This window comes from Eurosta solidaginis, chromosome 5, assembly GCF_040869045.1.
Source record: "Eurosta solidaginis isolate ZX-2024a chromosome 5, ASM4086904v1, whole genome shotgun sequence".
NCBI lineage: Eukaryota > Metazoa > Arthropoda > Insecta > Diptera > Tephritidae > Eurosta > Eurosta solidaginis.
In genome coordinates, this window is record NC_090323.1 from 143,864,269 (window position 1) to 143,883,961 (window position 19,693).

General features: G+C 37.8%; 2 protein-coding genes across 8 annotated transcripts in view; one reads left to right on the forward strand and one right to left on the reverse strand.

Moving 5' to 3' along the window:
• barc (RRM1_TatSF1_like and RRM2_TatSF1_like domain-containing protein barc) overlaps positions 1–19,693 on the reverse strand; it is a 121,713-nt gene that overhangs the window by 76,875 nt on the left and 25,145 nt on the right. The window lies entirely within an intron of this gene.
• Positions 1–19,693, forward strand: part of LOC137253169 (X-linked retinitis pigmentosa GTPase regulator) — a 44,290-nt gene that overhangs the window by 12,257 nt on the left and 12,340 nt on the right. Inside the window, exons 2-3 of the mRNA XM_067789659.1 lie at positions 8,590–8,802; positions 8,868–9,083. Coding sequence (XP_067645760.1) covers positions 8,590–8,802; positions 8,868–9,083 — 429 coding nt within the window. The remainder of the gene's footprint in view (positions 1–8,589; positions 8,803–8,867; positions 9,084–19,693) is intronic.

Genomic DNA, 19,693 nt, shown 5'->3' on the forward strand with positions numbered 1-19,693 from the left:
TTCACAACACTGCGACATCTGTTGCAGAATGGCTGTGAAAATTGGACTTGTTTGTTGGCAATGCTGCCATAGTGTCATATTTTATTGACACTTTTTTCCCCGTGCTCTGGGATGTATTAACAATTTTTGTTGTTATATCGGCCTACTGATTTTAAGATCGCGGGTTCGAATCGAGCTCAAGGCCTAACAATAATTTTTTATCATTATTATTGTTATGATAAATTTTTTCTTAATTGAAAAAATTTTTAAATTAGAATAGAAGAAAGAAAAAATTTAGACAACTGCAAAGCTCGTTGTATAGATCCATTTCGGGAACTGCTAAATTCCTTCATCGGCAACGTTTAGGCGCCGCTGCTATAACCATTCAGCCATCACAGCGGTTTTTTGTTTGTCTTCATTAATCCTACTTCTATTCTGGTTCGTGCCAATTGATATTCACAACACTGCGACATCTGTTGCAGAATGGCTGTGAAAATTGGACTTGTTTGTTGGCAATGCTGCCATAGTGTCATATTTTATTGACACTTTTTTCCCCGTGCTCTGGGATGTATTAACAATTTTTGTTGTTATATCGGCCTACTGATTTTAAGATCGCGGGTTCGAATCGAGCTCAAGGCCTAACAATAATTTTTTATCATTATTATTGTTATGATAAATTTTTTCTTAATTGAAAAAATTTTTAAATTAGAATAGAAGAAAGAAAAAATTTAGACAACTGCCAAAGCTCGTTGTATAGATCCATTTCGGGAACTGCTAAATTCCTTCATCGGCAACGTTTAGGCGCCGCTGCTATAACCATTCAGCCATCACAGCGGTTTTTTGTTTGTCTTCATTAATCCTACTTCTATTCTGGTTCGTGCCAATTGATATTCACAACACTGCGACATCTGTTGCAGAATGGCTGTGAAAATTGGACTTGTTTGTTGGCAATGCTGCCATAGTGTCATATTTTATTGACACTTTTTTCCCCGTGCTCTGGGATGTATTAACAATTTTTGTTGTTATATCGGCCTACTGATTTTAAGATCGCGGGTTCGAATCGAGCTCAAGGCCTAACAATAATTTTTTATCATTATTATTGTTATGATAAATTTTTTCTTAATTGAAAAAATTTTTAAATTAGAATAGAAGAAAGAAAAAATTTAGACAACTGCCAAAGCTCGTTGTATAGATCCATTTCGGGAACTGCTAAATTCCTTCATCGGCAACGTTTAGGCGCCGCTGCTATAACCATTCAGCCATCACAGCGGTTTTTTGTTTGTCTTCATTAATCCTACTTCTATTCTGGTTCGTGCCAATTGATATTCACAACACTGCGACATCTGTTGCAGAATGGCTGTGAAAATTGGACTTGTTTGTTGGCAATGCTGCCATAGTGTCATATTTTATTGACACTTTTTTCCCCGTGCTCTGGGATGTATTAACAATTTTTGTTGTTATATCGGCCTACTGATTTTAAGATCGCGGGTTCGAATCGAGCTCAAGGCCTAACAATAATTTTTTATCATTATTATTGTTATGATAAATTTTTTCTTAATTGAAAAAATTTTTAAATTAGAATAGAAGAAAGAAAAAATTTAGACAACTGCCAAAGCTCGTTGTATAGATCCATTTCGGGAACTGCTAAATTCCTTCATCGGCAACGTTTAGGCGCCGCTGCTATAACCATTCAGCCATCACAGCGGTTTTTTGTTTGTCTTCATTAATCCTACTTCTATTCTGGTTCGTGCCAATTGATATTCACAACACTGCGACATCTGTTGCAGAATGGCTGTGAAAACTGGACTTGTTTGTTGGCAATGCTGCCATAGTGTCATATTTTATTGACACTTTTTTCCCGTGCTCTGGGATGTATTAACAATTTTTGTTGTTATATCGGCCTACTGATTTTAAGATCGCGGGTTCGAATCGAGCTCAAGGCCTAACAATAATTTTTTATCATTATTATTGTTATGATAAATTTTTTCTTAATTGAAAAAATTTTTAAATTAGAATAGAAGAAAGAAAAAATTTAGACAACTGCCAAAGCTCGTTGTATAGATCCATTTCGGGAACTGCTAAATTCCTTCATCGGCAACGTTTAGGCGCCGCTGCTATAACCATTCAGCCATCACAGCGGTTTTTTGTTTGTCTTCATTAATCCTACTTCTATTCTGGTTCGTGCCAATTGATATTCACAACACTGCGACATCTGTTGCAGAATGGCTGTGAAAATTGGACTTGTTTGTTGGCAATGCTGCCATAGTGTCATATTTTATTGACACTTATTTCCCCGTGCTCTGGGATGTATTAACAATTTTTGTTGTTATATCGGCCTACTGATTTTAAGATCGCGGGTTCGAATCGAGCTCAAGGCCTAACAATAATTTTTTATCATTATTATTGTTATGATAAATTTTTTCTTAATTGAAAAAATTTTTAAATTAGAATAGAAGAAAGAAAAAATTTAGACAACTGCCAAAGCTCGTTGTATAGATCCATTTCGGGAACTGCTAAATTCCTTCATCGGCAACGTTTAGGCGCCGCTGCTATAACCATTCAGCCATCACAGCGGTTTTTTGTTTGTCTTCATTAATCCTACTTCTATTCTGGTTCGTGCCAATTGATATTCACAACACTGCGACATCTGTTGCAGAATGGCTGTGAAAATTGGACTTGTTTGTTGGCAATGCTGCCATAGTGTCATATTTTATTGACACTTTTTTCCCCGTGCTCTGGGATGTATTAACAATTTTTGTTGTTATATCGGCCTACTGATTTTAAGATCGCGGGTTCGAATCGAGCTCAAGGCCTAACAATAATTTTTTATCATTATTATTGTTATGATAAATTTTTTCTTAATTGAAAAAATTTTTAAATTAGAATAGAAGAAAGAAAAAATTTAGACAACTGCCAAAGCTCGTTGTATAGATCCATTTCGGGAACTGCTAAATTCCTTCATCGGCAACGTTTAGGCGCCGCTGCTATAACCATTCAGCCATCACAGCGGTTTTTTGTTTGTCTTCATTAATCCTACTTCTATTCTGGTTCGTGCCAATTGATATTCACAACACTGCGACATCTGTTGCAGAATGGCTGTGAAAATTGGACTTGTTTGTTGGCAATGCTGCCATAGTGTCATATTTTATTGACACTTTTTTCCCCGTGCTCTGGGATGTATTAACAATTTTTGTTGTTATATCGGCCTACTGATTTTAAGATCGCGGGTTCGAATCGAGCTCAAGGCCTAACAATAATTTTTTATCATTATTATTGTTATGATAAATTTTTTCTTAATTGAAAAAATTTTTAAATTAGAATAGAAGAAAGAAAAAATTTAGACAACTGCCAAAGCTCGTTGTATAGATCCATTTCGGGAACTGCTAAATTCCTTCATCGGCAACGTTTAGGCGCCGCTGCTATAACCATTCAGCCATCACAGCGGTTTTTTGTTTGTCTTCATTAATCCTACTTCTATTCTGGTTCGTGCCAATTGATATTCACAACACTGCGACATCTGTTGCAGAATGGCTGTGAAAATTGGACTTGTTTGTTGGCAATGCTGCCATAGTGTCATATTTTATTGACACTTTTTTCCCCGTGCTCTGGGATGTATTAACAATTTTTGTTGTTATATCGGCCTACTGATTTTAAGATCGCGGGTTCGAATCGAGCTCAAGGCCTAACAATAATTTTTTATCATTATTATTGTTATGATAAATTTTTTCTTAATTGAAAAAATTTTTAAATTAGAATAGAAGAAAGAAAAAATTTAGACAACTGCCAAAGCTCGTTGTATAGATCCATTTCGGGAACTGCTAAATTCCTTCATCGGCAACGTTTAGGCGCCGCTGCTATAACCATTCAGCCATCACAGCGGTTTTTTGTTTGTCTTCATTAATCCTACTTCTATTCTGGTTCGTGCCAATTGATATTCACAACACTGCGACATCTGTTGCAGAATGGCTGTGAAAATTGGACTTGTTTGTTGGCAATGCTGCCATAGTGTCATATTTTATTGACACTTTTTTCCCCGTGCTCTGGGATGTATTAACAATTTTTGTTGTTATATCGGCCTACTGATTTTAAGATCGCGGGTTCGAATCGAGCTCAAGGCCTAACAATAATTTTTTATCATTATTATTGTTATGATAAATTTTTTCTTAATTGAAAAAATTTTTAAATTAGAATAGAAGAAAGAAAAAATTTAGACAACTGCCAAAGCTCGTTGTATAGATCCATTTCGGGAACTGCTAAATTCCTTCATCGGCAACGTTTAGGCGCCGCTGCTATAACCATTCAGCCATCACAGCGGTTTTTTGTTTGTCTTCATTAATCCTACTTCTATTCTGGTTCGTGCCAATTGATATTCACAACACTGCGACATCTGTTGCAGAATGGCTGTGAAAATTGGACTTGTTTGTTGGCAATGCTGCCATAGTGTCATATTTTATTGACACTTTTTTCCCCGTGCTCTGGGATGTATTAACAATTTTTGTTGTTATATCGGCCTACTGATTTTAAGATCGCGGGTTCGAATCGAGCTCAAGGCCTAACAATAATTTTTTATCATTATTATTGTTATGATAAATTTTTTCTTAATTGAAAAAATTTTTAAATTAGAATAGAAGAAAGAAAAAATTTAGACAACTGCCAAAGCTCGTTGTATAGATCCATTTCGGGAACTGCTAAATTCCTTCATCGGCAACGTTTAGGCGCCGCTGCTATAACCATTCAGCCATCACAGCGGTTTTTTGTTTGTCTTCATTAATCCTACTTCTATTCTGGTTCGTGCCAATTGATATTCACAACACTGCGACATCTGTTGCAGAATGGCTGTGAAAATTGGACTTGTTTGTTGGCAATGCTGCCATAGTGTCATATTTTATTGACACTTTTTTCCCCGTGCTCTGGGATGTATTAACAATTTTTGTTGTTATAGGCCGATATAACAACAAAAATTGTTAATACATCCCAGAGCACGGGGAAAAAAGTGTCAATAAAATATGACACTATGGCAGCATTGCCAACAAACAAGTCCAATTTTCACAGCCATTCTGCAACAGATGTCGCAGTGTTGTGAATATCAATTGGCACGAACCAGAATAGAAGTAGGATTAATGAAGACAAACAAAAAACCGCTGTGATGGCTGAATGGTTATAGCAGCGGCGCCTAAACGTTGCCGATGAAGGAATTTAGCAGTTCCCGAAATGGATCTATACAACGAGCTTTGGCAGTTGTCTAAATTTTTTCTTTCTTCTATTCTAATTTAAAAATTTTTTCAATTAAGAAAAAATTTATCATAACAATAATAATGATAAAAAATTATTGTTAGGCCTTGAGCTCGATTCGAACCCGCGATCTTAAAATCAGTAGGCCGATATAACAACAAAAATTGTTAATACATCCCAGAGCACGGGGAAAAAAGTGTCAATAAAATATGACACTATGGCAGCATTGCCAACAAACAAGTCCAATTTTCACAGCCATTCTGCAACAGATGTCGCAGTGTTGTGAATATCAATTGGCACGAACCAGAATAGAAGTAGGATTAATGAAGACAAACAAAAAACCGCTGTGATGGCTGAATGGTTATAGCAGCGGCGCCTAAACGTTACCGATGAAGGAATTTAGCAGTTCCCGAAATGGATCTATACAACGAGCTTTGGCAGTTGTCTAAATTTTTTCTTTCTTCTATTCTAATTTAAAAAAATTTTTTCAATTAAGAAAAAATTTATCATAACAATAATAATGATAAAAAATTATTGTTAGGCCTTGAGCTCGATTCGAACCCGCGATCTTAAAATCAGTAGGCCGATATAACAACAAAAATTGTTAATACATCCCAGAGCACGGGGAAAAAAGTGTCAATAAAATATGACACTATGGCAGCATTGCCAACAAACAAGTCCAATTTTCACAGCCATTCTGCAACAGATGTCGCAGTGTTGTGAATATCAATTGGCACGAACCAGAATAGAAGTAGGATTAATGAAGACAAACAAAAAACCGCTGTGATGGCTGAATGGTTATAGCAGCGGCGCCTAAACGTTGCCGATGAAGGAATTTAGCAGTTCCCGAAATGGATCTATACAACGAGCTTTGGCAGTTGTCTAAATTTTTTCTTTCTTCTATTCTAATTTAAAAATTTTTTCAATTAAGAAAAAATTTATCATAACAATAATAATGATAAAAAATTATTGTTAGGCCTTGAGCTCGATTCGAACCCGCGATCTTAAAATCAGTAGGCCGATATAACAACAAAAATTGTTAATACATCCCAGAGCACGGGGAAAAAAGTGTCAATAAAATATGACACTATGGCAGCATTGCCAACAAACAAGTCCAATTTTCACAGCCATTCTGCAACAGATGTCGCAGTGTTGTGAATATCAATTGGCACGAACCAGAATAGAAGTAGGATTAATGAAGACAAACAAAAAACCGCTGTGATGGCTGAATGGTTATAGCAGCGGCGCCTAAACGTTGCCGATGAAGGAATTTAGCAGTTCCCGAAATGGATCTATACAACGAGCTTTGGCAGTTGTCTAAATTTTTTCTTTCTTCTATTCTAATTTAAAAATTTTTTCAATTAAGAAAAAATTTATCATAACAATAATAATGATAAAAAATTATTGTTAGGCCTTGAGCTCGATTCGAACCCGCGATCTTAAAATCAGTAGGCCGATATAACAACAAAAATTGTTAATACATCCCAGAGCACGGGGAAAAAAGTGTCAATAAAATATGACACTATGGCAGCATTGCCAACAAACAAGTCCAATTTTCACAGCCATTCTGCAACAGATGTCGCAGTGTTGTGAATATCAATTGGCACGAACCAGAATAGAAGTAGGATTAATGAAGACAAACAAAAAACCGCTGTGATGGCTGAATGGTTATAGCAGCGGCGCCTAAACGTTGCCGATGAAGGAATTTAGCAGTTCCCGAAATGGATCTATACAACGAGCTTTGGCAGTTGTCTAAAATTTTTTCTTTCTTCTATTCTAATTTAAAAATTTTTTCAATTAAGAAAAAATTTATCATAACAATAATAATGATAAAAAATTATTGTTAGGCCTTGAGCTCGATTCGAACCCGCGATCTTAAAATCAGTAGGCCGATATAACAACAAAAATTGTTAATACATCCCAGAGCACGGGGAAAAAAGTGTCAATAAAATATGACACTATGGCAGCATTGCCAACAAACAAGTCCAATTTTCACAGCCATTCTGCAACAGATGTCGCAGTGTTGTGAATATCAATTGGCACGAACCAGAATAGAAGTAGGATTAATGAAGACAAACAAAAAACCGCTGTGATGGCTGAATGGTTATAGCAGCGGCGCCTAAACGTTGCCGATGAAGGAATTTAGCAGTTCCCGAAATGGATCTATACAACGAGCTTTGGCAGTTGTCTAAATTTTTTCTTTCTTCTATTCTAATTTAAAAATTTTTTCAATTAAGAAAAAATTTATCATAACAATAATAATGATAAAAAATTATTGTTAGGCCTTGAGCTCGATTCGAACCCGCGATCTTAAAGTCACAACAGCAATAAAGCAGACAGTCACTTGTATCTACAAAAACGAATCAATCATTATGTCTACACAAATGTAGGTACACGCAGCTGAGAAGCAAGGCACAACCATATGCAGACATCTTATTTGAGATGCTCCTAAATGTAGGCAATTATAATTGTGGAAGTGTCGCTCACACATACAAGCATGGGGTATGAGAGAAGCTATAAAATCGTGCCATTTTAGTTATAGCTGAGAAGTTTGAGAGCTCATGGACAATGCTAGTAGATTCTAGAAGATGCGAACGAGGAAACCAGAGAGTATAAAAGGCCGCAGATGTAGGGGCGCTGGAATTCAGTTTGATTTGAGTTGTCAAGCAGTTTCGATTAAGACGATATCTAGCGAGCAATAGCAGTATTATTTTGAAAGTCAGTTTTATTTAAGCTATCAGTTTGGTTATTAAGCCAGTTAATTGGAAAGTATAAGTGTTATTGTGAAGTACTTTAATAAACAGTTTCAACAGTTTAGTGATTCGAACTCAGCAGAAGATTGCAAATAAGAGGATTTGCAAGTAAATTCGTTACAATATTTTAGCACAAATTTGTACAAATAAGTGTTATTTATTAAAATAACCAATTTCCTTTAACTATTTTGACGCATTCCCTTTAATTTAACTAGTGAAAAAACTCCTATGAAATGACAGAGAAATCTCCCTCTCCCTCACATTCATAATACCTACTTTTCTCCCATGACCGGTTTCCGCTTTTTCGAACATTGTTCAGAATAGGAGGAAAGGGAGAAGTGAAAAAATCACAAGGAATTTTTATTTAGAATACGAGGAATGGGAGAAGGGAAAAAACTCGCACGGAATTTTTGTTTAGAATTGGACTGATTTTGTTTTGGTGTGAAATTGGTATTAAACAAAAATTAGATATCGAAATTTACCTCAATATAAGAACATTTTTTAGGAACTATTTTCCTAATTTTAGGTAGGTGCTTTTTCTGTGTATAGATCAATCAGCCCCTCAACAAGATTTTACCATATTCAACATGCTTAATTCATTCACTTCTTGTTTTCTCAATTACAGAAAGTGGACGACTATTTGTTTGGGGAGATAATAGCCATGGTCAGCTAGGTATCGGTAATCAACCAAATCACAACAACAATGATAATGACAAGAACAACAAGACAAGTTATGGCGATATAATTACAAAACCCACATGCGTTAAATCATTGAAAACATTGGGCTTAAAAATAGTTGGCATCGCTTTTGGCATTGATTGGTCCATAATATTAGCTCGTTAGTTAAATTAAAAAAAATTATATTTAAATCAGCTAATTTGTATCCTTTATTACTTTTTGTAGATTCAAATGAGATATTCTTTAGTGGTCGCAATATATTTCCATCTGGATGTAATGTGTCACACAATTTCACCACGACCATCGTGGCGGATGAGCAATGTGAAATTATACGCAAACCATTTCGTATTGACGAACTGGACAATTGTTTGACTAAAAATGAAGATGCCGAGTATTATACGACAGCTTTGGCCGGAAATGAGCATTTTGTTTTGATGACCAGTAAGTATGTATGTAATTGAAGCTAAGGACACACGGCAAAATATTCTCGCATTTTTATGGACCAATTCACATCTAACGGCAGACGTTTTTGACGCGTTTCAAACCATATGGTGTCAGCGCACAATGTAGTAGGGGTTTTAATTTGACAAGGAATAAATAAGGATTTTACAACATAAAGACGAGAGTTTTGTTGCTGCCGAGATCTCCGACACATCGTTTACTAGACTGGACAAAAACTCTTATACACTAATAAAGTCAGGCTAGGTTGAACTGGCCGGTCCGTGAGGACCTTACATAAATAGATTGAATGAGTCCATAGTGCTACCAGAAGTTTGTTTAAGCGCAAAACTGAAAAACCCTGTCAAAAACCAGGACATAAGTATGTTATAAAATAACTCCGTACTCTTGGCAAATACTAGAAGCTTTCTAGGACCTATGCCACTTGCTTCTTCTGACGCTGAAAGCTGTATCACTCCTAATAGCTGGAGTCTTAACCTGGCAAGCGTAGGGCACGAGACCAAAATGTGATCGAACGTTTCCTCCTCCAATGCGAACCTATTTGCTATCACTGACTAACACCAATTTGGAAGCATGTGACGTCAGAAGGTAGTATCCAGTCAGAATACCCGTCACGAGCCTACAGGCCTCTCCTTTTAATGATAAGAGTAAATTTGTTAGTTTAAGGCTGTAAGACCTACATAAGATTTACACTTTACATCCCCGCGCTTGAGACTATGCTTTTTTAGCTAGCTCATCCGGTTTTTCATTCCCATATACCCTGCCGCCCAATAAAGATGTATGCTTCTCCCTAGCCCGACTCGTTCCAGGGATTACTAACACTCTAACACATTTGTATATAGTACAACATATACAACTTGTACTACATATGTAAAATTATTGCCTCTCAATTGCTGTTTATCTGTCAAAACAAAAGTTGACGGGACAGCAGTTTAAACTATTTTCTCCCAGTGTTTTCATACTCAGCTGAGCAGAGTATATTAACTTTGTTCGCATAACGGTAATCCGTAACGGCATAAACTAATCGGGATAGATATAGACTTCTATATATCAAAATGATAGGGCGAAAAAAGAAATTTATTTAGCCATGTCCGTCCGTCCGTCCGTAAACACGATAACTTGAGTAAATTTTGAGGTATCTTGATGAAATTTGGTGTGTAGGCTCCTGGGCACTCGTCTCAGATCGCTATTTAAAATGAACGAAATCGGACTATAGCCACGCCCACTTTTTCGATATCGAAAATTTCGAAAAACCCAAAAAGTGCGATAATTCATTACCAAAGACGGATAAAGCGATGCAACTTGGTAGGTGGGTTGACCTTATGACGTAGAATAGAAAATTAGTAAAATTTTGGACAATGGGCGTGACATCGCCCACTTTTGAAAAAAGGTAAATTGAAAGTTTTGCAAGCCGTAATTTGGCAGTCGTTGAAGATATCATGATGTAATTTGGCAAGTGTTACTCCTATTCCTATATGTGTGCTAAATAAAAATTAGCAAAATCGGATGACGAACACGCCCACTTTTGAAAAAAAAATTTTAAGTCAAATTATAACAAAAAATTTAATATCTTTACAGTATACATATAAGTAAATTATGTCAACATTCAACTCCAGTAATGATATAGTGCAACAAAATACAAAAATAAAAGAAAATTTCAAAATGGGCGTGGCTCCGCCCTTTTTCATTTAATTTGTCTAGAATACTTTTAATGCCATAAGTCGAAAAAAATTAACCAATCCTTGTGAAATTTGGTAGGGGCATATATTCTATGACGATAACAGTTTTCTGTGAAAATGGACGAAATCGGTTGAAGCCACGCCCAGTACAAACAAATTCTAGAGTCAGCCCTGGTACACCTTTATGGCGATATCCCTAAATGGCGTCCAGCTATAGAACTATGGCCCCTCCCTCATAAAATATTCTTTAATACCTTTGATACACATGTCATACAAACACATTCCAGAGTTACCCTAGGTTCATTTTCCTACATGGTCATTTTCCCTTATGTTGTCACCATAGCTCTCAATTGAGTATGTAATGTTCGGTTACACCCGAACCCCCTACCAAATTTCACAAGGATTGGTAAATTTTTGTTCGACTTATGGCATTAAAAGTATCGTAGACAAATTAAATGAAAAAGGGCGGAGCCACGCCCATTTTGAAATTTTCCTTTATTTTTGTATTTGGTTGCACCATATCATTACTGGAGTTGAATGTTGACATAATTTACTTATATACTGTAAAGATATTAAATTTTTTGTTAAAATTTGACTTAAAAAAAAATTTTTTTAAAGTGGGCGTGGTCGTTCTCCGATTTTGCAAATTTTTATTAAGCATACATATAGTAATAGGAGTAACGTTCCTGCCAAATTTCATCATGATATCTTCAACGACTGCCAAATTACAGCTTACAAAAATTTTTAATTACCTTCTTTTAAAAGTGGGCGGTGCCACGCCCATTGTCCAAAATTTTACTAATTTTCGATATCGAAAAAGTGGGCATGGTTATAGTCCGATATCGTTCATTTTAAATAGCGATCTCAGATGAGTGCTCAGGAACCTACATACCAAATTTCATCAAGATACCTCAAAATTTTCTAAAGTTATCGTGTTAACGGACGGACGGACGGACATGGCTGAATCAAATTTTTTTCGATCCTGATGATTTTGGTATATGGAAGTCTATATCTATCTCGATTCCTTTATACCTGCACAACCAACCGCTATCCAATCAAAGTTAATATACTCTGTGAGCTCTGCTCAACTGAGTATAAAAAGTTCTGCAGGGCAAAATCAAAAGCCCTTGGAATCTTGGCAGGAATACTGTTCGTGGTATTACATATACCAATAAATTAGCGGTACCCGACAGATGATGTTCTGGGTCACCCTGGTCAACATTTTGGTCGATATCTCGAAAACGCCTTCATATATACAACTAAGGGCAACTCCCTGTTAAAACCCTCATTAATACCTTTAATTTGATACCCATATTGTACAAACACATTCTAGAGTCACCCCTGGTCCACCTTTATGGCGATATCTCGAAAAGGCGTCCACCTATAGAACTAAGGCCCACTCCCTTTAAAAATACTCATTATCACCTTTCATTTGATACCCATATCGTACAAACTAATTCTAGAGTCACCCCTGGTCCACCTTTATGGCGATATCTCGAAAAGGCGTCAACCTATAGAACTAAGGCCCACTACCTTTTAAAATACTCATTAACGCCTTTCATTTGATTCCCTTATCGTACAAACACATTCTAGAGTCACCCTTGGTCCACCTTTATGGCGATATCTGGAAAAGGCGTCCACCTATAGAACTAAGGCCCACTCCCTTTTAAAATACTCATTAACGCCTTTCATTTGATTCCCATATCGTACAAGCACATTCCAGGGTTACCCTAGGTTCATTTTCCCACATGGTGATTTTCCCTTATTTTGTCTCCAAAGCTCTCAGCTGAGCACGTAATGTTCGGTTACACCCGAACTTAGCCTTCCTTACTTGTTTTTTTTTTTGCTTTGGTTACGGCTGTGCAGTAATAAATATACTTGGTAGTGGTAATAGGTCAATTAAGTATGTAATTAAAAAATTTAATTAGCAAGTACAACTACTTTTTACTGGTACTTGATATTGAAGACATCTTTTTTTACTCCCTGATCAATTATTTCAAATACTTTCAAATATCTTGTAAACTTAAAAGGTCAAAGAAATTAGGATAATGGAACTCGGAAAATTTTGAGATGCAGAAATCAGAAAATAATACTTCCGTTCAATAAAGTAATTAAAAAAAATAAAATAAATGTAAGGCGCGATAACCTCCGAAGAGATCTAAGGCCGAGCTTCTCTTCCAATTTGCGTCGTGCTCCTCTTGATTTTCCCTACAAATTGGCCGGACGGGACCTACATGTTTTATGCCGACTCCGAACGGCATCTGCAAGGCAGATGAGTTTTCACTGAGAGCTTTTCATGGCAGAAATACACCCGGAGCGCTTGCCAAACACTGCCGAGGGGCGACCCCGCTTAGAAAAATTTTCCTCTAATTGAAAAACCTTATTTCTAAAATTTTGATGTTGCTTTGCCCGGGGTGCGAACCCAGGGCATACGGTGTGGTAGGCGGTGCACGCTACCATCACACCACGGCAGCCGCCGCTTTGCTTGACATATAAAATGATTTTCAAAGTGGCATATTTGACTTTATTTTCTTAGTTTAAAAATAGTTTTTTATTGAATTAAAAACCGAATTTTTGTGGCTCTACGGATACAGAATAATGACGAAAATAATAAATGAAACAAGAAAACAACTGTTTTGTGTAAGAGACAACATAATTGTATCTTATATTTTGTTATCCAAAGTTTCTAAGGAATGCATTCCATTTGGAATAATTATTCCTTTGATTTCAGCCCCACGAAGATTGCAATACTTTTTTATTAACTAGTTCGGAATAATGAACAAAAAAATGTTAATCCTTATTTCTTTTTGCGTCCCGGACTAATTATTCCTTTTCTATTCCATCGATTGCATTCATTGGACTGCAAACCTCGTAGGAATGCATTCCGCATCCCTTGCATTCCTTTTGCTTTTCAATATTCCCCATGAGGAATGCAAACAGGAAAAATTAGTCCGGACTAACAAAAAGGAATAATGACTGAAAAAATGTATTCATTATTCCAAAAACAGGAATAAAGGCTTCAATCGAAAAGTATTGGATTCCGGATCAGTGATGTCTTAAACACTGCTACAGAAAATTGCAAAAAAGTACGGAGACTAACAGCATCTTTCATCGGTCCAATAGTGAAAAAATGCACTCTCGAATCCACAGCTTCAGTTGAAGATTAAAGAAAATCGACTAACTCAATGCTGCGAAACACGATGGAACTTCAAATTTTATATATGCGAAAGATCACAATCGTAAATGAAATTCTCTCAAAGTACATGCTATACTCAAGGCAAAGGTTCTTCTTTTTCTTTTCGCTCCGACTCAATTTATTGCAACATTTTCAGGATCTCGATATAAGAACCTAATCTAGGTTATGAAGATTAACCTATAGTGAAACCTATGATGGCGCATAACATTGATCCCTTCGTGAAAACTTGGTGAGATATCTTTGCAAGTAGAATAAGTAAAAGCTTTTCTTTCAATTTGCGCCCTGCTACTTTTTAGTTTTCCTACAATTTGTTGGGACGGGACCTACATAAGATATGTCTAATCCGAACGGCATCTGCAAAGAAATTAATTTTCATAGAAAACTTTTCATGGCGGAGTGTTTGCTATGCCACTGTCGAGGGGGAGGGGAAAGTATTTTGATGTTTCTTTTGCCGAGGACCTTCTGAAAATCGAACCTTAAAACATTAGAATATTCGATTAATCGAATATCATAAGCTCTAGTGTATTGGAAAAATCGACTTTAAACTCAGAATCAGCGCTCCGAAATACTTAGAGGTATATGGTTCGAGTATGCTGTTTATGCAAAATTGGTACACACTCAAGTAATTTCTATAGGATAATTTGTAAAATTCACTAAAACTGTTTAGTTTTGTGTTGCAGGAAATGACAGTACCTTTCATAATTCAAATTTGCCATTATTTACCGTGAGGACCTCACATTGACTGAATGAGTCCGTAGTGTTACCAGATGTTTGTTTAGCAACCACCCTATCAAAATCCTGGACCTATGTTATAAAATAACTCCGTCCTCTTGGCAAATACTAGAAGTTTCCTAGGACCCGTGTCATTTGCTGCTTCTATATCTGACAGCTGTATCACTCTTAATACAAGATTACATGGAATGAAAGGAAACTGGAGAGCATCCAACGACTGCACAAGATCGTATGGTACACAGATGGCTCGAAGACGCCTGAGGGGATCGGATCCGGAGCTTTCGAACCCAGAGCCAAAATATCAGTACCTCTGTGACCACACCCCAGCATTTTTCATGCGGAAGTATTCGCCATAAGTCAGTGCGCTTAGCTGAACCTTCAGCGCGGATACTCCAATGAAACAATGAAATGATACGCAGTGACAGTCAGGTCACACTTAAGGCGATTTCGGCGTTCGAAATAAAGTCAGCGATGGTCCTTGAGTGCGTAGAAAAGCTCAATCAATTAGGAGCACATAAGGTAGTACTGTTGGCCTGGGTCCCAGGTCAATGAGCAGGCGGACAACCTGGCCAGAGAGGCAGCAACTGCAAGACCCATCGGTCCCCAGCCGTTCCCGCCAGTTGGCCCTCAGGAAATTAGGGGGCATTTATTAGTAGAGGAAAGGAAAAAGAGAGAACAATAGCGCAATACGCCAGGATTTAGACAATCTAGGTTACTGTTAGGAGGTTATAGCACAACTCGCTATAGGCCAATTTTCATCATGAGTCTACAGTCCTCTCTTTTTAATGATAGAAGTAACTTTGTTTGTCTAAGGTTGTAAGACCTACACATGATCTTCGACACCTTACAGACCCTCGCTTGGGTCCACGCCTTTCCCGCTTGGTCGATCATTTGCAACTCTCGCCCATTTTATTTGAACGTCTACGCAGCAAGGTTTGAGGGATTCGCGCTTAATAGCTAGTTCATCCACCTTTTCATGTCCATCTATTCCCATATGCCCTGGGACCCAATACAGATGTATGCTTTTCACTTTCCTAATTCTTTGCAGGGATCTCTTCCACTCCAACACACTTTCAGATGCTGGGTTATGCGGGAATATTGCCTTAATTGCTACTTGGCTGTTAAAATAAAAGTTTTCGCGTCTTCAGTCTTCGCGATTTTCTGCCAGTGTCTCTGCAAATTTAGTTACGGCCTGACACACGCTACAGTGATCTAGCAGCTTGTAGGATCTGTTTACTTCCTGATCAGCACAGTATACCGCAGACCCTACTCCTTCCACTACTTTGGAACCATCGATGTAAACGTGTACCGCCCCAGTAGACATATGGACACCCTGGCACCAACTATCAACCTCTATTGTCCGTAGGTAGTCCGCAACAGGAACTGATGGCACCATTCTACTACTATAGCCATATAGTCTGTGCTCAAGCTGCCCCGAGATACTGAGGCCCGTTGCAGATTATACAAACCAAATCCAGCAATAAAACCCCGAAATCTATATATATAAAAGAAAGTCGTGTTAGTTACACTACGCATAACTCAAGAACGGGTGAACCGATTTGGCTGAAAATTGGTGGAGAGGTAGCTTAGAACCACGGAACGGACATAGGATACTTTTTATCCCGTTCTGGCTAGTGTCTTGAGATCAAAACGTGGACCTGGGCACCCCTAAAATGTGTTTATACAATATGGATATCAAATGAAAGCTCTTGATGAGTGCTTTTATACTGGGTATTTTTCGTACCCCTGGGTGACTAGGGTCTCGAGATATAGGCCAAAACGTGGACCCGGGCAACCCTAAAATGTGTTTATACAATATGGATATCAAATGAAAGCTGTTGATGAGTGCTTTAGTACAGGGTAATTTTCATACCTATTGGTGACTAGGGTCTCGAGATATAGGCCAAAATGTGGACCCGGGCACCCCTAGAACGTGTTTAAACAATATGGATATCAAATGAAAGCTGTTATTGAGTGCTCTAGTACAGGGTACTTTTCATACCTACTGGTGACTAGGGTCTCGAGATATAGGCCAAAACGTGGACCCGGGCACCCCTAGAATGTGTTTATACAATATGGATATCAAATGAAAGCTGCTGATGAGTGTTTTAGTACAGGGTAGATTTCATACCTATTTGTTACTAGGGTCTCGAGATAAAGGCCAAAATGTGGATCAGCTGTTGATGAGTGCTTTAGTACAGGGTAGTTTTCATACCTATTGGTGACTAGGGTCCCGAGATATAGGCCAAAACGTGGACACGTACACCCCTAGAATGTGTTTATACAATATGGATATCAAATGAAAGCCGTTGATGAGTGCTTTAGTACAGGGTAGTTTTCATACCTATTGGAGACTAGGGTCTCGAGATATAGGCCAAAACGCGGACCCGGGCACCCCTAGAATGTGTTTATACAATATGGATATCAAATGAAAGCTGTTGATGAGTGCTTTAGTACAGGGTAGTTTTCATACCTATTGGTGATTAGGGTCTCGAGATATAGGCCAAAACGTGGACCCGGGCACCCCTAGAGTGTGTTTATACAATATGGATATCAAATGAAAGCTGTTGATGAGTGCTTTAGTACAGGGTAGTTTTCATACCTATTGGTGACTAGGGTCTCGAGATATAGGCCAAAACGTGGACCCGGGCACCCCTAGAATGTTTATATAATATGGATATCAAATTAAAGATATTCATGAGTGCTTTAGTACAGGGTAGTTTTCATACCTATTGGTGACTAGGCTCTCGAGATATAGGCCAAAACGTGGACCCGGGCACCCCTAGAATGTGTTTATACAATATGGATATCAAATGAAAGCTGTTGATGAGTGCTTTCATACAGGGTAGTTTTCATACCTATTGGTGACTAGGGTCTCGATATATAGGCCAAAACGTGGACCCGGGCACCCCTAGAATGTGTTTATACAATATGGATATCAAATGAAATCTGTTGATGAGTGCTTTAGTACAAGGTAGTTTTCATACCTATTAGAGACTAGGGTCTCGAGATATAGGCCAAAACGCGGACCCGGGCACCCCTAGAATGTGTTTATACAATATGGATATCAAATGAAAGCTGTTGATGAGTGCTTTAGTACAGGGTAGTTTTCATACCTATTGGTGATTAGGGTCCCGAGATATAGGCCAAAACGTGGACCCGGGCACCCCTAGAATGTGTTTATACAATATGGATATCAAATGAAAGCCGTTGATGAGTGCTTTAGTACATGGTAGTTTTCATACCTATTGGAGACTAGGGTCTCGAGATATAGGCCAATACGCGGACCCGGGCACCCCTAGAATGTGTTTATACAATATGGATATCAAATGAAAGCTGTTGATGAGTGCTTTAGTACAGGGTAGTTTTCATACCTATTGGTGATTAGGGTCTCGAGATATAGGCCAAAACGTGGACCCGGGCACCCCTGCAATGTGTATATACAATATGGATATCAAATGAAAGCTACTGATGAGTGCTTTAGTACAGGGTAGTTTTCATACCTATTGGTGACTAGGGTCTCGCGATATAGGCCAAAACGTGGACCCGGGCACCCCTAGAATGTGTTTATAAAATATGGATATCAAATGAAAGCTACTGATGAATGCTTTAGCACAGGGTAGATTTCATACCTATTTGTTACTAGGGTCTCGAGATAAAGGCCAAAATGTGGATCAGGGTAACACTAGGATGTGTTTTTACATTATGGGTATCAAATTGAAGCAGTTGATGTGTTCTTTAATGCAGAGTAATTTTTATATCCCACTCCCTTTAAAAATACTCATTATCACCTTTCATTTGATACCCATATCGTACAAACTAATTCTAGAGTCACCCCTGGTCCACCTTTATGGCGATATCTCGAAAAGGCGTCAACCTATAGAACTAAGGCCCACTACCTTTTAAAATACTCATTAACGCCTTTCATTTGATTCCCTTATCGTACAAACACATTCTAGAGTCACCCTAGGTCCACCTTTATGGCGATATCTGGAAAAGGCGTCCACCTATAGAACTAAGGCCCACTCCCTTTTAAAATACTCATTAACGCCTTTCATTTGATTCCCCTATCGTACAAGCACATTCCAGGGTTACCCTAGGTTCATTTTCCCACATGGTGATTTTCCCTTATTTTGTCTCCAAAGCTCTCAGCTGAGCACGTAATGTTCGGTTACACCCGAACTTAGCCTTCCTTACTTGTTTTTTTTTTTGCTTTGGTTACGGCTGTGCAGTAATAAATATACTTGGTAGTGGTAATAGGTCAATTAAGTATGTAATTAAAAAATTTAATTAGCAAGTACAACTACTTTTTACTGGTACTTGATATTGAAGACATCTTTTTTTACTCCCTGATCAATTATTTCAAATACTTTCAAATATCTTGTAAACTTAAAAGGTCAAAGAAATTAGGATAATGGAACTCGGAAAATTTTGAGATGCAGAAATCAGAAAATAATACTTCCGTTCAATAAAGTAATTAAAAAAAATAAAATAAATGTAAGGCGCGATAACCTCCGAAGAGATCTAAGGCCGAGCTTCTCTTCCAATTTGCGTCGTGCTCCTCTTGATTTTCCCTACAAATTGGCCGGACGGGACCTACATGTTTTATGCCGACTCCGAACGGCATCTGCAAGGCAGATGAGTTTTCACTGAGAGCTTTTCATGGCAGAAATACACCCGGAGCGCTTGCCAAACACTGCCGAGGGGCGACCCCGCTTAGAAAAATTTTCCTCTAATTGAAAAACCTTATTTCTAAAATTTTGATGTTGCTTTGCCCGGGGTGCGAACCCAGGGCATACGGTGTGGTAGGCGGTGCACGCTACCATCACACCACGGCAGCCGCCGCTTTGCTTGACATATAAAATGATTTTCAAAGTGGCATATTTGACTTTATTTTCTTAGTTTAAAAATAAAGTTTTTTATTGAATTAAAAACCGAATTTTTGTGGCTCTACGGATACAGAATAATGACGAAAATAATAAATG